The 26,061-nt window shown below is 47.1% G+C and overlaps 2 protein-coding genes across 6 annotated transcripts in view; both read left to right on the forward strand.

Annotated features, from left to right (window-relative positions):
• Window positions 1–21,754, forward strand: part of Dock3 (dedicator of cytokinesis 3) — a 364,288-nt gene extending 342,534 nt beyond the window's left edge. For 2 of the 5 annotated variants that reach the window (XM_075964736.1, XM_075964738.1), the window contains exons 45-54: window positions 188–271; window positions 394–510; window positions 3,096–3,217; window positions 4,460–4,598; window positions 5,102–5,249; window positions 12,843–12,961; window positions 14,069–14,156; window positions 17,456–17,578; window positions 18,088–18,170; window positions 18,950–21,754. In XM_075964736.1, the coding sequence (XP_075820851.1) occupies window positions 188–271; window positions 394–510; window positions 3,096–3,217; window positions 4,460–4,598; window positions 5,102–5,249; window positions 12,843–12,961; window positions 14,069–14,156; window positions 17,456–17,578; window positions 18,088–18,170; window positions 18,950–19,459 (1,533 nt within the window). In that variant the 3' untranslated portion in view covers window positions 19,460–21,754. The remainder of the gene's footprint in view (window positions 1–187; window positions 272–393; window positions 511–3,095; window positions 3,218–4,459; window positions 4,599–5,101; window positions 5,250–12,842; window positions 12,962–14,068; window positions 14,157–17,455; window positions 17,579–18,087; window positions 18,171–18,949) is intronic. The other 3 variants (XM_075964737.1, XM_075964739.1, XM_075964740.1) reach the window with 3 other exon arrangements.
• A 1,098-nt stretch (window positions 21,755–22,852) lies between these two features.
• Manf (mesencephalic astrocyte derived neurotrophic factor) lies at window positions 22,853–26,021 on the forward strand. The gene is made up of 4 exons (XM_075964745.1): window positions 22,853–23,009; window positions 23,631–23,758; window positions 24,524–24,665; window positions 25,606–26,021. The coding sequence occupies exons 1-4, from the start codon at window positions 22,925–22,927 to the stop codon at window positions 25,788–25,790; spliced, it is 540 nt and encodes a 179-aa protein (XP_075820860.1). The 5' UTR covers window positions 22,853–22,924; the 3' UTR covers window positions 25,791–26,021.
• Window positions 26,022–26,061: the final 40 nt, after the last annotated feature.

Raw genomic sequence — 26,061 nt, forward strand, 5'->3', positions numbered from 1 at the left:
AGCCTCAGATTAGGCCACCTCTAGTCTTTTCCAGGCACAGAAAATACACAATTCCTGACTGTTAGGTGTTCAACCAGGTCAAGCTGGAGTTGCTGAAGAACACCTATGAGGAAGCAACCTGGCTGCCTTTTAAGGGCTCCATCTAAGACTAGGATGGGTTTTTATTACCTGAACTTTCTTTTTACAGGCCTTCTTTGATAAAGATTACATCTCCAAGCACCCAGGAGATGCTGAGAAGATTGCCCAGCTCAAAGAGCTAATGCAGGAACAGGTATGGCTTGGAGGACTTAGAATGTCCAAAACCAGTGGGGAAAGTTACATACTACAAAATGACACAGTTCTCAGAGGTTGCTTCCTGCTAAACATAGAGGCCTTATTTGACAATTCTCATAGGTCCATGTTCTTGGAGTTGGGCTGGCAGTCCACGAGAAGTTTGTGCATCCAGAAATGCGGCCTCTTCATAAGAAGCTGATTGATCAGTTCCAGATGATGAGGGCCAGTCTGTACCATGTAAGCTGATCCCATGCCTGCCCACTAGAACCAACTTTCACTTTCTCTACACCTATACCACAGTCAAAAAAAAAAGTAGGAAGGAAGTGGGGAAAGGTGGGAGAGAAGCTGTTCCTGTCACAAGGGGGTGGGAGGTGGGGGTGGTGGGTACTATATCCAAAGCCAGGTGCTCAATATCTTCTCATTGGTTCACTCACTCCCAAAGAAAGAGTCAGACTCACGACAAAGAACATTTTTCTAGGCTCTGTGCTACTAGAGCTTTCCACATGCAGAAAGGGCTCATAGGCAGGAATTTCTGTGGAGATATTTTTCTTGCCAAGGACCTCAAGAATAAATGTATGGCCTGAACTGGCCCTCTTGTCATCTCTGTTCTTTTCTCTCCTTACCCATTTTCTTCCCCCTTTCTCTCATTCCTTCTCCCTGTCCACCTTCCCTCCTTCTTGCCTTTTCTTCCCCTTTTAACTTTATTTTTCCCTTCTCAATTTCCTTTGTAATGTCTTATGATCCAGGATCACATCTAAGAAAGTATTTGGCACCAAGTACTTTCATTCTGTTAAAGGTGTCAGGCAGGTATCATACCAGTCCCCAGATTATCTACTTAAGTTTGACCTGGCTCTTCACCTTCCATAGCAGATTTGGCCCAAGAACTAATGCACACGGGCAGGACCTGTATTCCAGGATCAGTTTTCCTTGGCATAGAATGATGGCTGGTTGGAGATGAGATTCAGGTAGCACTGAGTGCCCAGACCCCTATTCACATCACATACCCTCATCCAATTTTAACCACAAGGCTGACTCTAAATTATTTCTAACTTTCTGTTAAATGTCTTGGCTCCCAGACCTCAGTGGCCGTGAGCCAAAATACCCACCAAGCTACCTGTGAGGCTCTCTTCTCATTTTACTGAGGGCCACCAGGTATAAGTATTAGGGAAACAAAGAAATATAGCTGTCATAGAGAAGTTTCCTCTTTAGAGATGACATAAAGGCAGGACTCAGTGAGCTGTCCCACTTGGAACTGGCCTGCTTTGTTCTTGTGTGCTACAGGTTGTAGTTCTCCTAGTCTCTCCAGATTCCCAGTGCAGGCCTCAGCCAATTCAAGAGTGGACAGCGTGGGGTGGTGGCGCACGCCTTTAATCCCATCACTTGGGAGGCAGAGGCAGGCTGATCTCTATGAGTTCAAGGCCAGCCCAGTCTACCAGAGAAACCCTGTCTCAAAAAACAAAAAAAGTGGACAGCATGAAAAGCAAAATAGAAAAAGCCTCTCATTACAGTTTTAGAGACTGGCCCGCTTTGCAGAGAAATTTCTATAGCTTACAAAATTTCTGCTTCTTGGTAGGGTTTCCCCATGGCCTTCCATGGAATTTATGTAGAACATAAATATTTTTCCTTTAAAACTAAGATCACTGGCTAGTAAAGAACTTGAGTAGCATCACTGAATCTGATGGGGATTCCACCTCATTAGCATAGGTGGTCTCTGCTCTAGCAGAGTTCCCATCCCATCTCGTAGCCCAGACAGTGTAGAGCCTGGCACCAGGGGGTTTCCTGCCACATCTCTGCAGTCAGATCACTGCAACAAAAGTACCAAGTGCTTGCCCATAAACTTGAAGGCCCCTATTGTGCACATTGCAGAAACACACTGTAACATTATACCTGCTTGGGAAGAAGAACCTGGAAAATGTGCCTGCCACTTTAAGTCTAGCTCAGAAACATATTCTGTAGACAAGAGTTTTTGTCCATCATATATTAGAAAGATCTTGAGAAAACCTGAATAAAGTTATGCTCTATAAATTCCTCATTGTCGTAGGGTAGTGGTAGTGCACACCTTTAATCCCAGCACTTGAGAGGTAGAGGCAGGCAGATCTCTGAGTTAGAGGCCAGCCTGGTCTACATAGTGAGTTCTCAGACAGCCAGGGCTACACAGAGAAACGCTATCTCAAAAGAAAAAGCAACAACAACAAAATTTCCTCATTGTCACAGAGACAAAGATCAGTATGCTTTCTATCACCCAGTGGGAAATTAGATTAGTAGTTTCTGCTAAGTCTACATACTTAGTAAGAATTTAATTATGCTAAAGGTAGAACTGCTGTTTTCAATTGCTTACATCAGGACATTGTTTCCTATTTCCCTAGAGGCTGTGTCACAGGCAACTTAACTCAGGTCACTAAGAGCTGAGCCATTCAGCTATCCAATAAAACCCAGCACCAGTTCTTATGTGAGAGTTTGCACTGACTGACAGCCGATAAGTCTTCCTCTCCTTCCCAGTCTCTGTTCTGCTTACTGTGAAGTCAGGAAGCCTGTTAACTCAGATTCTCCTATGAACTCCGATTCACTTCAGCCTATTCCAGATGTGTCTCTCAGTGGAATTTTACCTGGGACTCCATAGCATCTGGTCTAGGTTCCAGTATGCTTGCAGGAGTATTTAGTAATGAAGATGTGATTGTCTAGAAAAAAACAGAAGTATATCACATGGTTTTGTTTTTTGTTTGTTCATTTGTTTTACATTTTTTACCATCAACTCATCTCTCCTACCCCTTGTCTGTTCGTTGCTCTCTATGAACAAGTATTCATTTCTCAACTCTCAACAGGAGTTTCCAGGTTTGGATAAGCTAAGCCCTGCATGTTCAGGCACCAGCACCCCACGGGGAAATGTTCTGGCATCCCATAGCCCCATGAGCCCTGAGAACATCAAGATGACCCACAGGCACAGGTATGGCATTAGGGCTGTGGAAGGTTTCCTCCAGAGAGATAGGTCTGGAGGATAAACATGAGAGAAAAGGCCTGCAGAGAGTACTTGTGTGTGCTCACATGCCCTTTTATCCCCTAGGCCCCAGCCTTGCCTCAAGCAGCTCCTACACTGGTCAGTCAGTGGCATTTCACCTGCATCTAGTTAATCACTGTCCTATGTAACAGAAGCACACACATGGTATTCTGAGTACACAGGGGAGGGAGATTGGGATAAGTCGTGAAGGACAGACAAAGGTTTACTAGGCAGTAAAGAGTCCACGTTAGAAGAGTGATGGGACAAGATCCAGGCAAAGAACTTACACATGTATGATGTGAACAAGAAAACCTAGCCAGTCCTGTGAATAGAGGTAAGAGGCAGGGTACAGGACTCCAGCATGGAAGGGGGCAGGGCCAGCTTGGTAGTGTTCATATGTGCCTTTGGACATGAGCCCAAAGAGAATGAAAATAGTTGATTGTTTTTAAGGGAGCTAATAATATTGGTGGTATGGGCATTAAGTAATGACTGCTCAAAATTCGAGAGTTCTGAGCTGAGCAGGCATAAGTGGGAATGCTCAAAGCCTTTAGGACAGGAAAGCCAGCTTTAGGAAAGGAAGCCAGTACAAGGAGTCTCTCACCAAGATTTCTTTTCCAACATGATCAGCAACCCAGAAGAGTGGCCACTCAGCAAATGAGAACAGAAACAACTGAACAAACGGCCTCCTGGTATTGATTGAGGAAAGTTATCGGGAAACTTGTAGCCACAGATACAGGCAAAAACCCACAGAGAGTTTACAGCTCTCTTTTGATAGTGTCTTCATCCCTATAAGACTCCTGAGCTCAGAGCAAATCTCATAATAGTGTATGCTAGATTAGCACTGTTCAGACTGATATTCCATAGGAAGAAGGATGTAAGATTCCTGACCTGATTGATCATCTCTCTCATTTCTCCTGATATACTGCTAGTGCCTTCATACTGAATGGCTCTGATCCATTTAACTGTAAGGAAAGATTGTACTAGCATAAGCCTTTCCAGGCCAGTGGCAAAGTGGGGCTCAGGATTCCTCCAGGCCTCATACAGATGTGAACATTGATTATAGAACCCTCCAAACCAGTGCTGGCTTAGGCTGGCTATCACTGTTTCACAAATCTGTCCACTGTCCCTACTGCCTAGCATGCTTTCCTAGCTGCTACCTGACTCCTCCCTATCTCCTACTCTTGTTCACAGCCCCATGAACTTAATGGGCACAGGCCGCCATTCATCCTCGTCTCTCTCCTCACATGCATCTAGTGAAGCAGGGAACATGGTGATGATGGGTGACAGCTCTATGGGTGAAGCTCCTGAGGACCTCTACCACCACATGCAGGTACTGAGCTGTGAGAATGGACAGGGTGCCATGGCTAGAGGACTCACCTTTCTGGAGTCTGGTCTGATGACTCTAGCTCCTGGATTCAGAACACACCTTTCAATAGCTAGTCAGGCAGCCTTATTTCTACATACCACCCCGTCTTGAAGTTTCCATACCTTATTTCACAAGCAGGAAATCTAGCTTCAGACCTAGCTGATATTAGAGATTAAAATGGCAAAGATCTGCCAAATTAGTCTCCTGCTTGGTAGTTCTGATGGCTAAGTCCCAAATTCTTCTCCATGTGTAGCACAATAGAGCCATCACAACTGTCTTACTCCATGTGGGTTTTATGGGTAGTCCATAGTGCTTACCATTAATTAGTCCAGCCTCCAGCAGGGTCCAGAATACAGTATCAGTTACTTGGTTAGGGTACTTCAGGTCATGGGTGCATAAGCCAGCTCTCTCTGTACCAGCTTTACAGTACTGATCATTCAGAATGCTGATTTTTTTTTTCTTTACAGCTTGCATATCACAACCCCAGGTACCAGGGCTCAGTCACCAACGTCTCTGTTCTATCCTCATCCCAGGCAAGCCCTTCTTCCTCCAGCCTGAGTTCCACTCATTCAGCACCATCCCAGATGATCACCTCTGCCCCTTCTAGCACCCGAGGTAAGGATGACAGGATGCTGCTTGTTGAAGAGCAGAAAGCTTCATGAATCCCACTTGTCTTCCTTTCATCTGTGCCTGTATCTTTGAGAGTGGCCTTGCTGTCACCAAGGGACACTGAATCCCTTTTGTAGATGGATAAAAGAATTTAAAAGGAGACTTAAAAATCAAAAGCAATTTTATTGGAGTTTGAGAAAATAACAGGCAAGCAAGCTAGAGTTCCCCCCAGCTGCCTGAAGGGAAGAGATAGAAGGGGAAAGAGAAAGCTACTCTCTCTGTGCTGAAAGTCAAAAAGCAGGTTGGGTCAGCACTGTAAATCTATAGAAGCTGCAGTGAGGAGTGGGAATCCTTGGGGTAGGATTACTGGGAGAGGGCATGCCCAGAGTGTCAGAGAAGTACACCTAGGATTGAGTAGCTGTCCAGAAAAGTAAGATGGAAAGAGAAGAGAAAACGAAAGTTATATCTTTAATAGAACAAAAAATAAAAAATAAAAATAAATGCATTGGAAAACAAGGTGAGGACAAGAGAGAAACTGAGAATCCAGAGCCTTTTTGGTTGTGGGATGTTGTTTTGTTTTGGATTTTGTTTTGAAATAAATTCTCACTATATACCCCTAGCTAGCCTGGAAGTCAATATGTAGACCTGGTTGTCTCAAAAATTACAGAGATCTACCTGCCTCTGCCTCCCAAAAACTGGAGTTAAAGGCGTGTCCATGCTTGACCTGCTTGTATAGTTTTTATTGATGGGAGTAACATAGGCCTAGAGTGCACAAGCAGTGCTCCACCTTTTGGACCCACTAAGGAGAAAATGTTTGAGTTTGGTTTAGCCTTGTGGTTAGCTCAAAGTTGTTCTGGGTAGCCTAGAATTTAGGGCACACCCAAGATAGATGTAATAACTACCTTAATTTTACTGTTATCGATTTTACCTTCTGGATTTCTTAGCTTTAGGCCAATAATGAATAAACAACAGCATATATTGCTGTTAATTTACCTTTTGGCTTTGTTTGAGGCCAGTTTGGAGCCCTTGTCACTGATTTAGCTCTAACCTTAGTTACAACCAGTTGGTGGATTGTCATCACGTACTGAAGGACCAGTACTGTTTATTTTTAATCTGTCCATGGAAGGAAGACCAGCACTTGGAAATGGTCATAAGCATCATAGAGATTTTCCATATAGTGTGTAAAAATCTGTCTCCTTTTAATTCCCTATCTTCCAGAGCATTACCTGCCACTGATGATGACATTTGTCAAAGACGACTCCAACATTGATACTTGCATGCCTTAAAGGAGGGCTGCTGAGGAGCTGTAGGTTAACTGTCTCCCTGCCTAGCAACCCCATCTATGATTGTGTTAGAGAATGCTTGTATTTTCAGGGTTGGGTCACCAGCTGACTTTAAATCCTGCTCTGGCAGTATTTGCTGCTGTGCTGCTACTTGGTAGCCAGTACTGCATCTCCCCTTCAGTAAAGGACATGACCCAGGAGAAAACTCAGTTATCCCCTCTGAAATATTTGTCATTCACAGTGGTCTGAGCCTGTCAACCCATCGCTGACTGATTGTAGGCTTCAGAAGGATAGGTTCTTTTTGTTCTGATTATTTTATATACAAAGAAAAAGAACGCAAGCTTATAACACTAAGGAAACAAATAAAATTTATGCCCTGGCATTGCTGAAGCATGCATGGGCAGCCCGTGTATGGCAGTTCCGTTGAACTTTTCCATATTGGGTTCCCTGGTCTACGTTGATGAGGAAGACTGACCAGGTCTGTTCCTCAAGAGGGCACCAGATCTTACTGCAGATGGCTGTGAGCGGTAGGTGGAGGCCGTCCAGACCTGAGTAATAAAACAGAAACTATATTAATTACAACACTGTTTGGCCAATAGCTTAAGCATATTTCTAGCTAATTCTTACATCATAAATTAACCCATTTCTATTATTCTGTGTATCACCATGAAGCTGTGGCCTACTAGTAGGGTTCTGGCTGGTGGCTGGCATCTTTCTTTCCTTTGGCAGCTACATGGCATCTTCCTGACTCTGCCTACTCTATATATCTCTTCCAGCCTGGCTATATTCTGCCCTGCCATAAACAGCTTTATTCATTAACCAATAAAAGTAACACATAAACAGAAGGACATCCCTCATCAGTGAGCCACCATGTGGTTGCTGGGAATTGAACTCAGGGCCTTTGGAAGAACAAGCAGTATTCTTAAGGATTCTCTCTAAAGTATACAAACCTGTAAGGCCCACAGTAGGCAAGATGGAAAGAACCAATGAAGTGTGTCCTGATGGATGCAATGGCCAGCTAGGGGAAGACACTGGTAAAGTGGAGAGAAGTGAGCAAGGTTACAGCAGAGCAGTCACAGATTTCAGTTTAAAGCACTGTTGGACGGTCCATAGGTCCAGTGAAGAAGTGAATGCTGAATGTGGGGTGCAGGTCTTTCTAGGCAGCAGCCCAAAGTCTGCCCATTCTGCTACCCATATTACTTTCCTAACATGAACTGTGGGATTCAGAAAAGAGGGGCCAACTTTAGGGAACACAATCTATGAAGGCTGCAAACAGAGACAGGACCATGTATTATGAAAGGGCCTACTAAAAGATGGCTCTGGGAATAGAAAAGAAGGGAAGTCCACAAAATAGCTGTGTATGTCTAAACATTGGTATTTCCAATCTTGTGTAAGTGCCCTGGTTAGAGCTGCAGATACAGATTCTATATATCATCTAGGTGTTGCTGTATTCTTTAACCTGAAGTCTCTGAGGTGTGCTCAGCCATATCTAAGGCTTATTCTGGCTATTCTTTTTTTCTGATTTTTTGTTTGTTCTTGGTTTTTCAAGACAATATTTCTTTGTGTAGTCCTGTCCAGGACTGGAATTCATAAAGACCTTAAAGACACGCTTCATCACCTCCCAGCCTTATCTGGTTATTCTTGCAGATTCATGATTATTGATAAACAAATGATGGATATTTTAATTCAGTATTACTCTGGTACTTTTTTTAAATTTGTATGTATGTGTGTGTCAGATTCCCTGGGACTGTAGTTACAGACTGTGGTGAGCTGTCTGATAGAGGCGCTAGGCACCAAACTCAGGTGTTTCTGAAGAGTAGCAGGCTATTAACCACTGAGCCATCTCTCCAGCTCTGATACTGCTTGATATTCTTCTGTGCTGTGGCTGCTATTAGAGACATTTCAGGCCAGCTGTTACTGCCTGTATTTGTTATTCTTCTCATTGCTATGACTAAATACGTGGCATGCAAGTTGAGGAAGGGTTTATTTTGGCTCACAGTATGAAGGTATTGCAGCAGGTGTATAAGGCAGCTGGTACACTCACTGGTTTCCCCCTGTTTTTATGCAACTTAGGTCTCTGGCCCATGGAGTGGGTCTTCCCTCCTCACTTACACCTTTCTTCACCCAGAATCCTGTCTCAGGTGATCTTAAATCCAATAACAATAAGATTAACCATGACACCATCATTTGTCCTTCTAGCAGACTTCTCAGGGACCTCAGAGTGCCTGCCTCAGTGCCCCCTTCAGGGTTCAGAAGAAGACTTAGCAAACACAGGACTTAGATCGGAGGGCGAAATTAATTCTCCACTATGTACTTTTCTGCATCAGTTTCTTTATTCTTCTGCTGTCCTCCTGTTCTGTAAAGTTTCCAGCTTATATACACACAAACCAAAGGCAATTCTCTGAGCCTGGACGTCCCTTTATCTTTGAAGGTCCCAAATGTGATCTATATGAGAGACTCCTTTCCTGACTGCATGTCCTGTCAAATGGAAGATAGCTGCAGGGAGGTGGCTTCTAACATATCTCAGGGAACAAAGCGGAGATTAGACTGTGGGAACCAAGGTTATTGACTGTGTGACTGAATTTCCCACCGGAGGTTCCATGGGAGCGGGCTGGAATGACCCAATATACCAAACAGTACATGGGAAAGAATTGGGCCCAATAATCCATACTCTGCTGAATCTTGTACCAAGGGAGAGCGAATGGCTTCACAAGAGATCCACTGTGAGAATTAGCCAATATACAAAAGGTGGCGGGCCCAGCGCCTTGAGAACTGGGTTTATCTCCATCAGAACGCATTTGCTCTGGTGAGTCAGCCTTCTACTCTATCAGCTGAATCTCACTGCGTGATTCCTGCGGGCCGCAGCGACTAGTAACTGATTTGGTCCTCATAAGCTTTTATTGAGTGCTCAAGTGGAGAAACTGCATGGCTCTTGTCTAATGAGTGAAACAGGAAAAAAGTTCTGGTTATCTCGTTATTTCTTTCTAATGTCTTTGTTATCTGTTGTGGCATAGTATAAAGTGTTCTCAAAACTTAGTTATCTTAAAACAGTTGTGTCTTAGAATTCTGACTTAACCAGATGTTTCACGAGGAGCAGAGCATGGAGTTGAGAACAGAGTCACTGACGATTGCCGTTTTAGAGACAGACTCTGAATGGCTGAAAAAAGCCTCTTCCCTCTCTGAGGCTCTAAGTGTATAAATAAACAAAATAGTTAAATAGAACTTGGCCCAAAGCAGGGAACTAATAGCAAGGGCAGAAGCAGTTAGAAATAAAGGAAGCCACTTTAAACTACATCATTCATGTAGTCTCTACACCAGCCGTCTAGAGAGAGCTGCACACCCAGATGCCTGTCAGGCAGTGCCGAACTTGTAGGGGAAGACAAACTGCGTGGGACCAGTGAGATGGCTCAGTGGGTAAAAGCACTTGTCACATAGGCCTGCATTTCCTGAGTTCACTCCCCGGTACCATGGAAAAAGGAAAGAATTGGCTCCCAGAAGTCGCTTTCTGACCTCCACTCACACCCGGGCATGTGTATGCTGTCACTCACCACACTGTAAAGTTGAATAGTTTTAAAGATAAATAGTTTTGAAAAGGACTGTACAACATCATAGGGTAAGTCTGATGTTTTCAAGTAGATGTGGCAATGATAAACAAGGCAGTGAGGGGTCTGTTCATTCCTTAATGTCCCTTGTTACCAGTGAGGGAAAAGTTTCTTTGAATATGGTCTGGAATAGAATCCCGTTCTGCACTCCTAGGTCATAAGACCATTGTTCTTCTTTTACATACCCATTGACAACCTCTGCAATGGTTCTTGTAACTAGAAGTCTGTGAGAACAGGGAGAATAACAAAGAACAGTTGAAATTCTTGTTAAGTCCATGGCTCCCCCTGCCGGTCAAAAGGCTGATAAGACCCGGGAAATAGTGGCACTAGGACCCAACTTCTGGATTGATTATTGGAGGCAGCTGAAATAGTTCAGAAGCTCCATGAACAGACAAGCCCTCATAGTATTTAAATGTATTCATGAAAGTTAACACCACTCTGTCCCACCAAGGACTGACTGCCTAAGGCATAGGAAAGTGAGGCAGCTGAATTGAAGAAAATTAGTACACCCTACTCTTTTGTTGTAACACACAAGCGGCCGCCACAACTTGAATGTAAGTCCTCACCAGAACCCCCAGACCTTCAGGATGACGCTCCTCATGCAGCCCCAGCACATATGGATGCTTTCTAAGCTGAGAGAACATGGCCTGAGGGAAGCAATTCCAGCCTGTGCCTACTGTAGAATAGGCATTGAAGAGACAGATTTTCTAGGTGCGCTGATCTCCAAGTGATGTTTCTTTTTGTCCTGTGCAGATAGTCATGTCTAGAGGTTGCCCGCAGGGCTTAGGGGCATTCACAGTCTCTCATCTGGGAAGACAGACAAATCAGTGGGATTTGGAGCTTTTTTAAAATTTCTTTTCTCTACATAGCCATCTTCTTGAGATTGCCTTAAAGCACAAATTTTAAAATAGAACATAAATATCAGTAAAGCTACAAAACAAAGAAATTCAAAAATTTTAAGTAACCATACTCTATGCATTCCCTTATCATTGAAGGATGTTACAAAAGTCCTAAAGCCAGCCCAGAGGTTTTCTCAGAACAGCTGTAGAAAAAGTTACAAAAATAACAGCAGAAAAATTACATTGTTGGTATTATGTTCTTTTTGAACTAAAATGAACACCTGGACTTCTCAAGGATCCCTGCAGTAAGCTGAATGAAGACCTGGTTTTGCTTTGATTTGTTAGATTTTTTTTTCTAGTACCAGCACCACAGGCCCCAGAGACAGTGGGTTTCAGAGACTCAGATGCCCTCTGGGATCTGCAGACTCGCCTCTCAGCTGGAGCCCATGGCTAGTATCTACTGTCCAGCTCCTCAGAGCTGAGTCAGCCAGAAACATTGAGGTCGAGATGACTCTGCCATGGAGGCACTGTGGCTAGTCAGTTGTCTGATACAATGAATAGTGTGTATTTGCAGAAGTGTTCCTATTACCCTATCACAGGAAAGCCAGCAGTATCTTAAGAACCACAGAGGGGAAGTTCCTCAATGCTTTAATAGCACCTCAGCCAGCAGTCACTGCACTGGCTTCATAGAAAAATGACATGAAAAGTAACAAAAGGAAAATAACATGAAATAAGTCAACTCAAGAACCTTTGTCAGAGGCAGGCAGATCTCTGAGTTCAAAGCCAGCCTGGTCTACAGAGCAAGTTCCAGAACAGCCAGGGCTACACAGTAAGGGAGGAAAAAGCCTGGGTCTATGTCCCTTGCTTTCTGGGTTAGTTCCATGTCCCTGAACTCACCTGGTTCCACATCCATTCAGTCCCAAATAAACACACATAGGCTTATATTAATTATAAAGTGTTTGGCCTATTGCTCAGGCACATTACTAACTAGCTTTTACAATTTAAATTAACCCATAATTCTTATCTATGTTTAGCCATGTGGCTTGGTGCCTTATCTCAGTAACACATTCTCATCTTGCTTCCTCTGCTTCTGGATGACAACTGCATCTCTGCCTTTCCTCTTCCCAGAATTCTCCCAGTCTGGTTGCCCTGCCTATACTTCCTGCCTGGCTGCTGGTCAATCAGCATTTTATTAAACCAATATGAGTGACAAATCTTTACAGAGTACAAGAGCATTCTCCCAGAGCATTCAAGGGCCAGCAAGTATCAAACCAACTGTATACAGGGTCCAAGGCTTCCAGCTAGCCTAGTGTAAAGCTGTAATAGGTCTGACAGGTAGGCAGTATCAAGGCAGTGGGAACCTACCCTCTGGAAGGGATATGCCAAAAGGGTAGTTGGAAGCCAGTTGAAAACAGAACCACTGGTGTTTGGAGAAGGTAAGTGTGTGTAGACCCAGTATGTCAAATCAGAACTATGTGGTTGTTATTCCAAGTGTCTCTTGTCTTTGTGTGATGGCTCCATCACAAGCTGACCTTGGCCCACTCCCGGGTCCTCTGGAAGAGCCCATGTTCAGACCACATTTCTTCCTGAGAATACAAGGTTCAAAAACCCTAAGCACCCCGCACCAGGCCTCAACTTTCCTTACCTTCTGCCTCTGGTTATGGTGGTGGCCTCTGTCAATGAATGTGCCTCAGCCAAGATAGCAGATTCAGTCTTCACCGTCTGTTCACTAGATCTCCTTCATTCTGTGTTATGCTGAGTTCACCCTAGCCGTAAGGGACACCTACCCTGGTCCCCAGTCCTAAGGATGCTTGGCCACTGAGCCCTCCATCTGTGGTTTGTCATCTGTTCGTGATTGTTCTCACTTGGTTACAGGCTCTCCCTCTCTGCCAGATAAGTACCGACATGCCCGGGAAATGATGTTGCTGTTGCCCGCACATCGGGACCGCCCAAGCAGTGCCATGTATCCAGCAGCCATCCTAGAGAATGGACAGGTAGCAGGCCTCGCCTTGACTAACTGTCCTCTGCTACAAGTGTGTTGGCTTGGGCTCCCTCATTGCATCTGCTAAACTTTTGCATGCACAGTCTTGCATGCCTCCCTCATTCTGTAAGAAAGCTGTTGGACTCCTCAAGACAATAAATCTGAGGGCCAGAAATCCAGTGTAGGTTTGGGTAGACTGGAGACTATACCTGCTTGGGTGGCTTCCTAAACCTCTAGCCATCTTTCTGACCTGCACAGACCCATTCTTCTGCATCCTGAGGAGGCTGTAGTAAACACAGGTAGGAGGACATCTGTGTGTCCTGCTAGGGTTGACCTCCGCACTTAGTTTTCCAGACACCATGCTTGAACCAGCAAATAACAGTTGGCCCTGTGCAGTTTGCCCCAGACTTTCTATCCAGAGCCATAAAAGTCACTTCCAAGTAACTGTCCTAGACCCAAAGTGCCAGGAGTTTCTCAATGGCACCCCTCTGTCAGGCAGGGAGCAGATCTGAGGGGTGCTGCTCAGAAGAGCAATGGGACCTGCCAGACTCCAGGTATGGGTGCTGCCTTTCTCTCCCCTCAGTGCTAACCTGGATCTGGGTGGGGACTTCCAAGAATTAAGACCTATCAGTGCTCATGGAGCAGACAGGGTTTTTAAATCCTTTCTGTCAGTGGTCTCCCTGGCAAACAGAAATATGTGACAGTTGAATAATGGAAAGTACCTATGTCCTGCACATGACAGTGTAGTAATAAGGGCGGCGGTGGGGCTGCGTCCCCAAACACCCCAGCCGCCTGCCCGGCTAGCTTATGCCCCAAAATAATTACACGGACACTGTATTCTTTTAATCACTGCTTTGGCCCATTCCTATCTAGCCTCTTCTAACAGCCTGGGTGATGTCTCAAATGTCCATGAAGTGCTCAGATCCAAATACACCTGGACTGTTGTAGCAGCCTTCCCAGGGCTGCATGAAGCTCTCAGCACATCTCAAGCATGAGCTATCTTACTGCTTTGATATCCTCATCTGAGCTTAGAACATCCTGGCATCTGTAGTCCATAACACTGCCTCCCAGATGTAGCTGGCTGCTCTTACACTCTTTGATATTTTTCTCCTTCCCTCAGCCACCAAACTTCCAGCGGGCCCTGTTCCAGCAAGTAGTTGGAGCCTGTAAACCCTGCAGTGATCCCAATCTGTCTATGGCTGAAAAAGGTATTTTCCTCTCTCTAGGAGCTCTCTCATGTTTGTCCCATCTTGAGTGTCTAACTCTTGTTCCTGAGTTACCAACTGTCCAGGTCTAAGCCACAACCAAAATGCTCATGTCTGTCTCCCTAGACATAGTGCTGACCAATTTCTCAGGTCACTGTTTAGACCACAGCTGGCCTGGATCCTGTTTGTCTGTCTGTATTTCTCTCTCTCTAGGGCCCACCCTCAGAGAGGCCCATCTGCCTTGAGTAATTTGTTATAACTCAGGCTGCTGTGGGCATCTACTCTCCTAATAACTCCTAGAATTTAGTATGCCTGCTGGTCCATCTGGGGCTTCAGAAACTTCTTGGAGCTCAGAATGGACTGTGGTCAGTGAAAGCTCCAAAGGAATAGAACATATATACTACAGCGAATTTCCAAAATTAAGTTTGTGCAGAGAAAGCTCTGTGTGCTTCAGTGAAGTCCAGTCACTGTTTAGCCACTCTGGCCAGTGACTGCTGGGTCCATCTGTACTACATCATAACACTGAGAAACTCTCCCTAGAGCTGCAGCTGCATGGATGTGACACGTTACCCTGTGTTCTGCAAGCTGATGTAAGAACTTGTGTCCAACCTCTATAACCTTGACTGAAGGCCTAGACACCTAAGTTAATTTTAGCACAGCAGCACCTAAATGGGGACCATGCTGAGCTTGTCTGTCAAGCAGAACCTGGTCCCATGGTTCTCTCCTCGCCTCCATCTGCTGTACTTAGTACATATTCACTTCCCACCAGTAGGCTGTTGCCCCTTAGCCCATCAGACCATGTCCCTTCAAAGCTGTCATCGTGTTGTCATTGCACCTGCTTACCAAGTGCTGTCTGCTTCCCCACTGTCATTGTTACCCCGTTGGTTGTTATAAAGACAAACTCTGTGTCCTTTTTAAGGAGTTCAAACACTGGGTCCAAACCTTGGTTCCTAGTGGGCATTAGTGCCAGACCCTCCACCACAAAAGGCCTACTGAAGATGCCTTCCTAACCTCAAGGCTGCACATCCCGAAAAAGTGACTCCTTGGATTCCTGTACCTATGACCCCAAAACAATGGTCCTTTTGGCCTGGAAAGCTAGAATCCACAATGGTTTTCTTCACCTAAGATGCAGAGCAATCTCAAAACTAGCCAAGAATCACACAGCTCAGAGCTCAAATCAGTATTGGTGGTCAGACCAGGATGCTACATCAGCTGGTCACAGAAGAACCTCAGGCCTCACAAGCTACACTGCAGCAAAGAGCTGGGCACGCTCACCCTAGGTGTCTGGGGAAAGGACAGGTGTCTCAGAACAAAAACTGAGCCCAGAGCTACCACAAGATCAATGCTTAGTGGCAACAAATTAGGCAATTTCCCATTGGTAATACACAGGTCAGACTAACTCCTAGGTCCCCCTAGAAACTTACCTCTCACCTGTAGGTTCTTTTTTTTTTTTTTTTTTTTTTTTTTGCCAGTCACACCTGGGCAAGACAAGGCTGCCCTCAGGTCAGGGACTGTGCACTGGGGACCTCAGGCCAATGCTGTAGATTCCCTTGGCCACACTACATGGCAAAGGTCCACTGGCCTCACTGCAGATTTGTGGTTTCTGGTTGACATGGAATGGCTCACTCAGACGCCATCCTAAGTACGCCATGACAGCCTTCCTAGCATTCTTCCCCTGCAGTGCCCCTGACCTCAATTTCCTTTGGACCCTTGGGGTAAATTTTAGCAGCCCCTTCAGTTCTTTAGGGCATTAAGGACATGTCTGAGATCTTGGGGTGTCAGATCTTTTTAGAGAAGAAGCTTCACAGGATCATTATGCTGCCACTCCCGAGACCTGTGGCTTTCATCATAAATGTTGTTTCTGTTTGGGAGACAAGAACTTGGATGCTTAGAACCAAGAAGCCCTTGCTGCACTTTGGAGAACCTGGAGGAAGATATGCCTATTCTTGGTCTCAGAATTTCTGAGGAAGCCATCTGATGCTTATCAGATTCAGAATTCTTTTCTGCAGGTAACAGCTCAGTTGCTACTCATCAGATTCAGATGCCCCTTCTTCCCGCTATTAGCCATCAATGTATCATGAGATTAAGCATCCTTATAGCTGGAGTTTTACCTTGCTGTGTTGTATGTAAGCCCATGCTAGTCCTTGAGCAAAGAGAAGAAAAATGATGTCATCCCTCTATGCATGGAATGCCTTGGGCCCAGCACTTTGGACCATCTCCTACTCAAAGGCCAGATTCCAGCTTTTTCTAAAGGCTCCCAGCTCCTATCAGGCCTTGGAATTCTCCATTGAGTATCTGGGCCATGAAAGCCCAAACCTTGGATACCTCAAGCTCCCACTGTTTTTAAACAGAACCCGTATTAGACACCTATACTCTGCTAGGCTGCCCTTCCAAAAGGCTCCAGCAGAGGAAAGGCATGTTTCCTCTTGCTAGCATTGGTTCTCTGAAAAGAACCATTTAAACAAGCTTCACATTTCCCTTCCTGCACCTGCAGAGTAGCCAAACCCCAAATTGTGAAGGTCTAGCCACTGCTCTTCTCTCCCCTTTAACAAAGGACTGTCACCCCACCCAAAGAGCCAGCGCTGAGGCACCGCTGTTTTGTCTGGGCCCTGCTCTATTCTGCACCAAGGACTTTCTAGCCTCTCGCTTTCTCAGGAAGCAGTGTGTTCCCCTGGTTCCAGGCTGAGACTCCAGTGGGTTCCTTAAATATCTCTTCTTGCTCAGAAAATGTCTTGTTCTTAAACCCAGTCAGTAGGCATAAGAACAGGGATGGGTCAGTGTTCTAAATGTTACCACAGGCTCCCTGTAGAACCAGCAGAGCTTCCTCTCAAAGGACACGGTCACCATCTCCTGTCCTGCTCCCTGCTTTTCACACAGGGCATGGGCAGTTCAAGAGCCTTGAACTAATTCTTGACTTGTGAAGAGTTCTGTGTCCTGTGCCACGTTCTTGATCTCTTCAGCCTTTCCTGTTCTCTCCTGTGGTCTTCTGGTTTTGCTTCTGACAGATCCCAGAGACTGCAGGTGTTTACTCCTGATTGCATGTTCTCTCAATCTGCTTTATCCTGAACACTCTTCAGAAATCAGCTTACTCTTGTCTTCAGAGGCAGCTTCAATCACTGGCCAGTTATTTCTCTGGACCAGTGTCTTGCTTGGCTAGTATTTTCAGCTGTAGGGCCTGACATGCCTCTTACATGCTGGCTACACAGAGCAGACACAGAGAAGCCTCAGGCTGTAGGGCAGCTTCTCCGAGCGGGAAGCTCAAGAAGTAACCTCCGTTCACTCCATCTCTTTCCACCCTTCAGCGGTGCCAGCAGCCCCCAGCAGCTGGAGCCTGGATAGCGGAGCCCAAGAGGCCCAGCCCTTCCTGTCTGCCCTCATGGGGCACATCCTGGCTCCCCCAGTGCCTCCCCGAAGCCTGCCGCATGGTAAGCGGGTCCCCCAAATAGTTTCTCATCTCAAACTCTGACCAAGGGCTAGATCAGCAGCTTTCTAGGCCGTCTCAGCCAAGGATAAAACATCATCCACACCACAGAAAGGAGCCTGCTGAATATTGGGGCCAACAAGGTTTTTGAGTCCTGCAAACTAGCTCAGTAAGGCCATCCCAGGCAGGGAGGCTGAAGACGACAAAACCAGCTGTGCCAGATATACCACTCACCAGTCTGCCATCATCTGCCAGTGGACCAGAACTACTTCTGCCTGAAGCCTGCTTCATGGGCTCTGAAGCACTCAAACTCCCGACCTCCTGTGTAGAATGGGATTCTTTTTACCTCAGTGACCTGTATTTTACACTGTCAGTGTAAAGAAAAGTGACTTTCAATGCTGAGGTGTTCTTGGGGGACTTTTCCACACCTGCCCAGTGCCCAGCAAGGTGATGCTGCTGTGCAGCTTGTGCAGGGGGTCCCCAGCTGAGGCTACGGTTCTGTTCTCTTTGCAGGTCATTACTCCCTACACTTTGACGCTTTCCACCACCCACTGGGTGATGCCCCCCCAGCCCTCCCTGCCCGGACCCTGCGCAAGGTAATGTACTGAAGCACCTGTCCCACCGCCTCATCTGCTGTAGACACCCTGGGGGCCTACAAGAGGAACCTGCCTCTCCTCTCCTCTGTCCTGAGAGCCTAAGCTGGCAGAAGCTGGGGGTGGCTAGAGCCACACTAGAGCAGCAGGTGACCCATGAATCCTGCAATGAACATGAGGACAGGGAGATCAGGGGGTCTTATGGACAACACATGACAACAACATGTGTAGGGAGAAATTTGGGGGCTCTCTGCCAATACCACAGGCTCTCAACACACTGTAGTCCAATAGCTAATTAAATGTCCCTGTGGTGGCTTATAAGAGTTTTTAAAATTAGTGTCAACTGAAAATGAGAAATATCAGGCACTAAAGTTTTACAAAAAATTCAAGAAGTAAAATTTGACTCTTCTTGTTAGCTTCATTTTTCTGCAAATGGGAATAGACCAAGTCTGTGACAGATTTTAGCAACAGAGTAACACTCACCTCATCTGTGGCCCAGCAGGGTTCCTTCTGCCTGATGACCCAGACCATACCCAACCTGGGAATTGGTCCCAGGTGTATTAGTGCCCAGCCGCCAGGGCAGGGCAGAAATAATAGTGATTCTGGGCCCCACTAGCTTGCTTTGGGGGGAAGAAGCTTAGGGGGAAATCATTGCTGAAGACACAGACATGAAACTGATAAGATTTTAACGTTCGCAGATAAGCAGACTCTTGGTCTCCACATGGCAGGCCACTCCACCTGTCTAGGGGGATTCTAACTTACCCACCCTTTCCTTCGCACAGTCTCCTCTCCACCCCATCCCAGCCTCCCCTACAAGCCCCCAATCGGGCCTGGATGGCAGCAACTCTACGCTGTCTGGCAGTGCCAGCAGCGGTGTGTCCTCCTTGAGTGAGAGTAACTTTGGGCACTCCTCAGAGGCCCCACCTCGAACAGACACCATGGACTCCATGCCAAGCCAGGCCTGGAATGGTGATGAAGACCTTGAGCCGCCCTACCTCCCTGTCCACTACAGCCTCTCTGAGTCTGCTGTCCTTGACTCCATCAAGTCCCAGCCGTGCAGAAGCCACTCAGCCCCAGGGTGTGTCATCCCTCAGGACCCCATGGACCCCCCTGCACTTCCACCCAAGCCCTACCACCCCCGCCTGCCAGCCCTAGAGCACGATGAGGGTGTGCTACTGCGGGAGGAGGCTGAGAGGCCAAGGGGCCTGCACCGAAAGGCCTCACTGCCTCCTGGGAGCACCAAGGAGGAACAGGCCCGCATGGCCTGGGAGCACGGCCGAGGGGAACAGTGAGGAGCAGAGAGGCAGCTGCACCACCATCTTCAATGAGCAGCTTGCCCAGGCACTCCGGGTCTGAAAAGCAAGTCCCTCCCAGGGAGCTAGAGGCTTGGCACTCAGGAGAAAACCACCAGAGTCTCTGTTCTACTGCCGTGAACTCATGTATTGCCATGTCCAGAGGCCACAGCAGCATGAAGGGTTGTGGTTTCTCTTTTATTTCTTTTTTTTCCCCCATTTTTCTAGGTTTTCCTTTATGCAGTAGTTGCTTTCTTCCTCCTGCAGTTCCAGACCACATGGAGCTATATGGAGATATTGCACAGACAGAATTGCTTTGCAGCATTGCAGAGTCCAGGAGGAGGAGCCCAGGCCCTCCTTCCAGGGTAGAGATGGCGAAGAATGGAAATTGCACTAGGGACCTCTTCCTTTGCTGTATGGACAGAAAAATTCATGGTTGCATTCAGGGATTGCAAGGACCACATGGACGACATGTCACAGGTGGACAAAGGGGCCACAAGCCGTTTTGCACAAATGCTTGCCCACCTGCCCACTCTTCCATCTAGGAGTGTGCAACTGAGGGGCTGGTCAAGCACATGACTGGCCTAACTGCATGCCCAGGGCACACTGCCAGGCTTCCATGGGCCAGCCTTGTCTCTTATCCCACTTTGGACATTATTCCATGGGCCAGCCTTGTCTCTTACCCCACTTTGGACACTATATATCATTTTTATTTTGGACTTTCCACTCAAAACACCTCATGATCTGCAGAAGCCTCCCTGGCTCGAATGAACTTGCAAGGGTTATCTCTTCAGCCCTGGGGCTTGAATTAAATGAAGCTAGGAGGGCTATCACTCCTGCAGGGAGTTAGCCCCTTCCCTTGTGTTAGAAAGAGCTGGTGTAAGAATGAGGCTAGATCCAGTGTGGCAGGAGCCAGAATGCCGCATAAGCTTTCACAGGTGGCTCCAATGCCTGCCATTTAGCACCTGAATCAGGGATTTTCAGCACTACCTCTGAGCTTGGGGTTGGCTGCCCAGCCTGGCTTCCAGGCCCTGAGGATGTGTGGTCAGGTTCAGCAAGCTCCTGGGTATAAAACATTAAAATAATTTTTTTTTTTAACTGACGGGAGGAAACTAATTTTGGAAGCAGAGAGCCACACAGGTAAAACTGTTATCTTCCAAGTAGCCAAGTACAGAACCCTCCACTCCAAACCTATAGGGGCCGCCACTCAGGGTTCAGGACGGGCAGAAGGGCAGTTTTTCAGACCTCCCCAGTCTGTTAGGAAGGGCACAGTGGTGACTTTATAGGAAATTCTTTTGTGTCAGGGCACTGATTTTTCTCTTGGTATTATGGTGGGGGTATAGTATATTTCACCAGGGTGCTTCTAAGTTACTTTTAAAAATAACTTATCTCAAGACAGTTGTTTTCCTTTCATTTGCTTACATTCTCATCAGTGATGGCCATAAGACTGCCTTCTCTTTGGTGAGCAGGTCTGTTGCCCCACTCCCCTTATCTTGTTGGCCTTCTGGTCTCCGGTGGCCAGGTTCTGGGCCTAGCTGCTCATCCCTTTCCCACAATTCTTTCCCAAACCGAAAAGTCCATGGTCAGGGTCTTTTTCTCTTATAAACAAGTTCAATAGAATTGCCAGCAAATAACCTAAGGGAAAAGATAGAAGGCCCATTTTACTCCAGAGTATGTTGGGGTCCAGGTACAAGAGTATAGGGCTTTCTGATACCTCAGGATCATTCAGGCAGAGCAGAGCAGAGACTATGGAGGATGTAGGCCAATCCAGGTAGCCTTGGCTCCAAGGGCAGACGCACCTGCTCCTGAACCTAGATTCATTGGTAAGCTTGTTTCTGGACCATCTGGTTCATAGGTATGAGGGTCAAAGTCTAGCTTTGTTGTGACTCTTAGGGAAGGCAGCAGTCCATGAAGGCAGCCTGCTATCCAGTGCAGACATCCGCCTTCTCCACTTGGTGGCACAGGAGGTAGGGAGGGAAATGTAGGGTTAAGTTCCTTGGCCTTGCTTTATGCAAGATGAAATATATTTGTGTCGTCCCTCTCCATTTCCCCTAACTGGATGAAATGGACCTATTCTGAATACTTTGTATTGAAAAACCAGCCAGTGTGAGGGAAATGGGAGGCCAGATATCAGAATCATTTGAAAAGATTGTGAAATACTGATTTTCATTCTTATAAGCATATTTGTAAATACCTATTTGGATGCTGTGTATTTGTACAGGAATTTGAGCAAAAAATGTATAGAGTGTGATGTCTAATTGGTAATAAGCCCTATAAATGTGTTTTTAACCTCTGGCATTCTGTGCTTATTTAAAACAAGAAAACTTCTAACCATTTCCTTTGTGTACTCGTGTCTAAAGAAAAACTGATTTAAAAATGATCTTACCTGTACCAGAAAAGTTAAAGAAAAAAATTGTGCCGGTGTCCCAAGAGGTATTTTACTGTATATATTGTGGTAGCATGTTATACATCCAACGAGTAATGTGAATTTTAGATGTAAATACCTGCCAATTGACTCCCCCCTCCCTTGACTGCTGTGATGTGAATTAAAGATGAATACCTGATATTGATCCACTGCTTTCACTGAATGGGAGCGTTAAGTGCCCCTCTCAAACCCTTGTCGCCGGGCTCCAAGCCCTTTTAGCTCCAGATACTTTCCTGTACTTGCCGTCCTCTCTTCATATTCTGCCTTTGAGGGCAAGTGGCCAAGCCCTTGCACTTAGCATCAGGGCAGTCCAGGCGGTAACAACTCCAGTTCCCATTTGCGCGTCTCCAAGAGTGGGACACAAAACTTCCCGAGATCCATGGCCTCCACTGGGAGGCTATCCCAAAATCTCGGCTCGTTTTACCGCAGACAAGGGCCTCTAGACTTTCGTCTAAGAAGTTCTGCGTTCCGACCCAGGATAAGGAGGGGTGTGGGCAGCCGGCACAAGAAGGTGGACGCTCTCATTGGTCCGCCAATCCACGTGGTGGCTCAAAACAAGGAACCGCTTTTGATCCTTGCTCGCGCCGCTTGTCCTGCTGGGTGTCTGCTGACGCCAGAAGTCCTGCGCTACGAGTCCGAGGCCCAGGAGGGGACTGGATGTGGAGCCAAGAAGTACTCGGGACGAGTCACCAGATTCAGAGGCTGCCAGGCAAGAGGCAAAGCTGCTGCCCCTACCAAATATGGTGGCCCGTGCAGCTTCCGCCCAGCCGCTTCCTATGGACCGCCCAGGCTCAATCAGCAACCGACAACTGTCTAGGGCCCAGAGGCCGCCAGCCAATGAGGAAGGGTAGCGTGGAGCCGCCGTCCTGGGCTCCGGGGCACGTGGACCAATGAGAATGCAGCATATGGGTGGGCGCGGGGACTACTCGCCAATAGGAAGCTCCGGTTTGTGTCCCAGCCCCCTAGGCGGTGCACCGCGCCGGGTGCGGTTCATTCGCGCAGCAGCGGCGGCGGCGGCGGAGGCGGCGGAGGCAGTGGAGATGTGGGCTACGCGCGGGCTGGCGGTAGCGCTGGCCCTGAGCGTGCTGCCTGACAGCCGGGCGCTGCGGCCAGGCGACTGCGAAGGTGCGTGGGGAGAAGGTGCGGGGCTGGGGGGAGGGCAGATGGCGCTGAACCCAACGGAACCGAGAGGGCGGGGGCCCATCCTGGCGCGGTCCGCTGGGGGCCTCGGAATTATTACCCGGACCTAGAAACATCGACTCGTTTAGGGGAAAGCGTCTGCTCAGTCGCGTTGAAAACTTGGCCGGAAGCCCACAACACAGGAGTTTTTGTCCTTTCCCATCACTGTTTAGAGGTTCCGGGAAGGGACCCCCGTGGGCCGCAACGGCCTCTTGGGATTGCCAAGCTGCACTTACGGGTTCGGTGTTGTATTTGGAATAAGGAACATTTTGATTGTTTGCTTCAGCTTCTAGTGTGTCCCTTATGAGGTCACAGTGAGTTCTCAAGGACACGTGTCCACTCTCGGCTTAAACTTGAAAAGAGCAGGGAAGATTGTGTGGGGGTCACTGGGGTAATGATCACTCTCGGCATGCACTGGGTACTAGGACCCCAGCAGCCTAAGAGTTCTGTGCACCTATGAGTACGTGAGAAAAACCAATGATGGGAAAATAATGATCATCTCTTCTTTCTACCCCTGGTGGAATGGGGACTAGTAGTTGCTTAGCATCTCTCTTTCCTCTTTTGCAGTGTGTATTTCTTATCTGGGAAGATTTTACCAGGACCTCAAAGACAGAGATGTCACATTTTCACCAGCCACTATTGAAGAAGAACTTATAAAGTTCTGTCGTGAAGCAAGAGGCAAAGAGAATCGGTTGGTAAGTCTCTGGTGACCCACCCAGGCTCTCCCTGGCTCGCGTGTATGGTCCAGTTGATGATGGGCCATGTCTGTAAACTAGTGCGAGACTGAAGTATTTTTAGCCTGTACTTATAAAATACCTCCTATGAGATGAGTATTGGTACAGCCCGGAAAGAAAACTGCCAGGCAAATGGAAAGCAGTGAGCGGTATATCCATGAAGAAAATAGACTAGGATAGTTTGGGGATTGGGAGGGCTGTTAGAGAGGGGTTGGATTTGTGAAGCGGAGAGAGCGTATCCAAACAGTGTGAGTGCCCAAAGGCCAGAGAGAGTTTGGTGTGTTTGGGATCAGGAATAGTTAACTAGGTGCCCCAAGGTGGCCAGGGCCAAGTCAAGGGCAAGAGCCCTAATGTAAAGCATTGACCTTTGTAGCTTTAATTTCTCTGGCAGTCTCTCATTGGAACTCTGATGGTTCTTTAGTTCATTTGGAAACTCTGGCACTGAGCAAATATCAAGGCCTAGACTGTACAACTACTAGATCTGGGCAAGCACTAAAAACATGCGGCCTGGCCAAGAGTTTTCAAAATGACCTGAGCTGGAGAGGTGGTTCTGCAAGTGTCCTGCTTTGCAGAGGACCTGCGTGTAGTCTTCATTACCCACAACAGTCCTAACTCCAGCTCCAGGGAATCCAATGCCTTCTGGCCTCCCCAGCACCTGCATACGTGTGCACTTCATCGTGCACATAAAGCATTAAGACTTTTGTTCCTTTTTCCTTTCTGCTACAGTGCTACTACATTGGGGCCACAGATGATGCAGCCACCAAGATCATCAATGAGGTGTCGAAGCCCCTGGCCCACCATATCCCTGTGGAGAAGATCTGTGAGAAGCTGAAGAAAAAAGACAGCCAGATCTGTGAGCTGAAATACGGTGAGTGTGGCCAGGACTGTGTGCCTCCTGCGATGTCTGTGTGCCCGCCTGGGCTTGCTTTCTAGCCTGAAGCGTCATCGTGAGGGTTTGGAGCATGATGGGTGATAAACTGTGCAGAGCTCAGAGACTTCCACATCAAAGCTGGGTGGTGGTCAGGAGTTGAGAAGGTGACTTGTTAGCATACTTTGAAAGAGGGAGGATTTGAAGGAGGCCAGCTAATAGCGGGACAGTGCAGACAGAGAATATAAAGATAAAATACATAAGGTGGACAAGTTGGGTAGGGCCTTGGGTTTGGTAAGGAATTTGGCTTTTAGTCTAAAGTTGGAAGCATCAGAAGTCTTTGAGCAGAAAAGTGCTATAATGAGACTTGAGTTTAAAGACTTGTCATGGCTGTACTTCTGATGGCTCTAAGACCGTCAGCCCAGGAGTGATAGGAGTCGCAGCATCACCGTGGCAGAGCCCATGTCATTGCACATAACCCCAGTCTTGAGATGAGCCAGGTCTCTCCCATGAAGTTTAAAAAAATGCCAGTGTTAATTATAACCCACGTGCCCAAGGGCCTTGTGTTTGTGGTTTGTGCTTATGGTAATTTGGTACCCTGGTTGGTTCTGGCGTAGGTCTGTCTGGGTCATGGGTTATGGAGTAAGCTTTGACTCTGGTACCTTGATGGGGAGAAAGAGGATGTGTCTGCTCTGTCATCAGCCTGGAACTCATTCTGTGCTGACATGTAGAAGGTCCTTGGGGAACTGGAACCATGTGGGTTCTCGGCAGTGCATGTCCTGTAGTGGATACTGACAGCCTGAGGTGACCCTCCTGGGGAAAAATGCCAGTCCCCTCTTGGCACGGTATACACACATCTCCGTCCTAAGGAATGGTTTGCATGCAGCACAGGGGGCTGCAGCATCCTACCCCGCCATTTACTGTCCTGCTCTCCCTGCAGACAAGCAGATCGACCTGAGCACAGTGGACCTGAAGAAGCTCCGGGTGAAAGAGCTGAAGAAGATCCTGGACGACTGGGGGGAGATGTGCAAAGGCTGTGCAGAAAAGTCTGACTATATCCGGAAGATAAACGAACTGATGCCTAAATACGCCCCCAAGGCAGCCAGCGCACGGACTGATTTATAGTCACCGGAGGGAAAAACAGTTCACCTGTCTCTTCCCCAAACAACATTTTGTAATTTATTTTTTAAGCGGGCTTCTGACAATGAGACGTGAAGCCTGGAGCTTTCCTAATGATGATGCTGGCTCCATGGTGCCCCCTCCTCCCAGGGGGAGGAGTTTACTTCTTTCTTTTGCTGGTTTACTCTAGGACTTCAAAGTTTGTCTGGGAATTTTTTATTAAAGGGAAAAAACAAATCTGTCTTTGGAGAGTTGAACTGAAACAGGATTCGGTCCT

The sequence above is a fragment of the Microtus pennsylvanicus genome, chromosome 3 (genome assembly GCF_037038515.1).
Source record: "Microtus pennsylvanicus isolate mMicPen1 chromosome 3, mMicPen1.hap1, whole genome shotgun sequence".
Taxonomy (NCBI): domain Eukaryota; kingdom Metazoa; phylum Chordata; class Mammalia; order Rodentia; family Cricetidae; genus Microtus; species Microtus pennsylvanicus.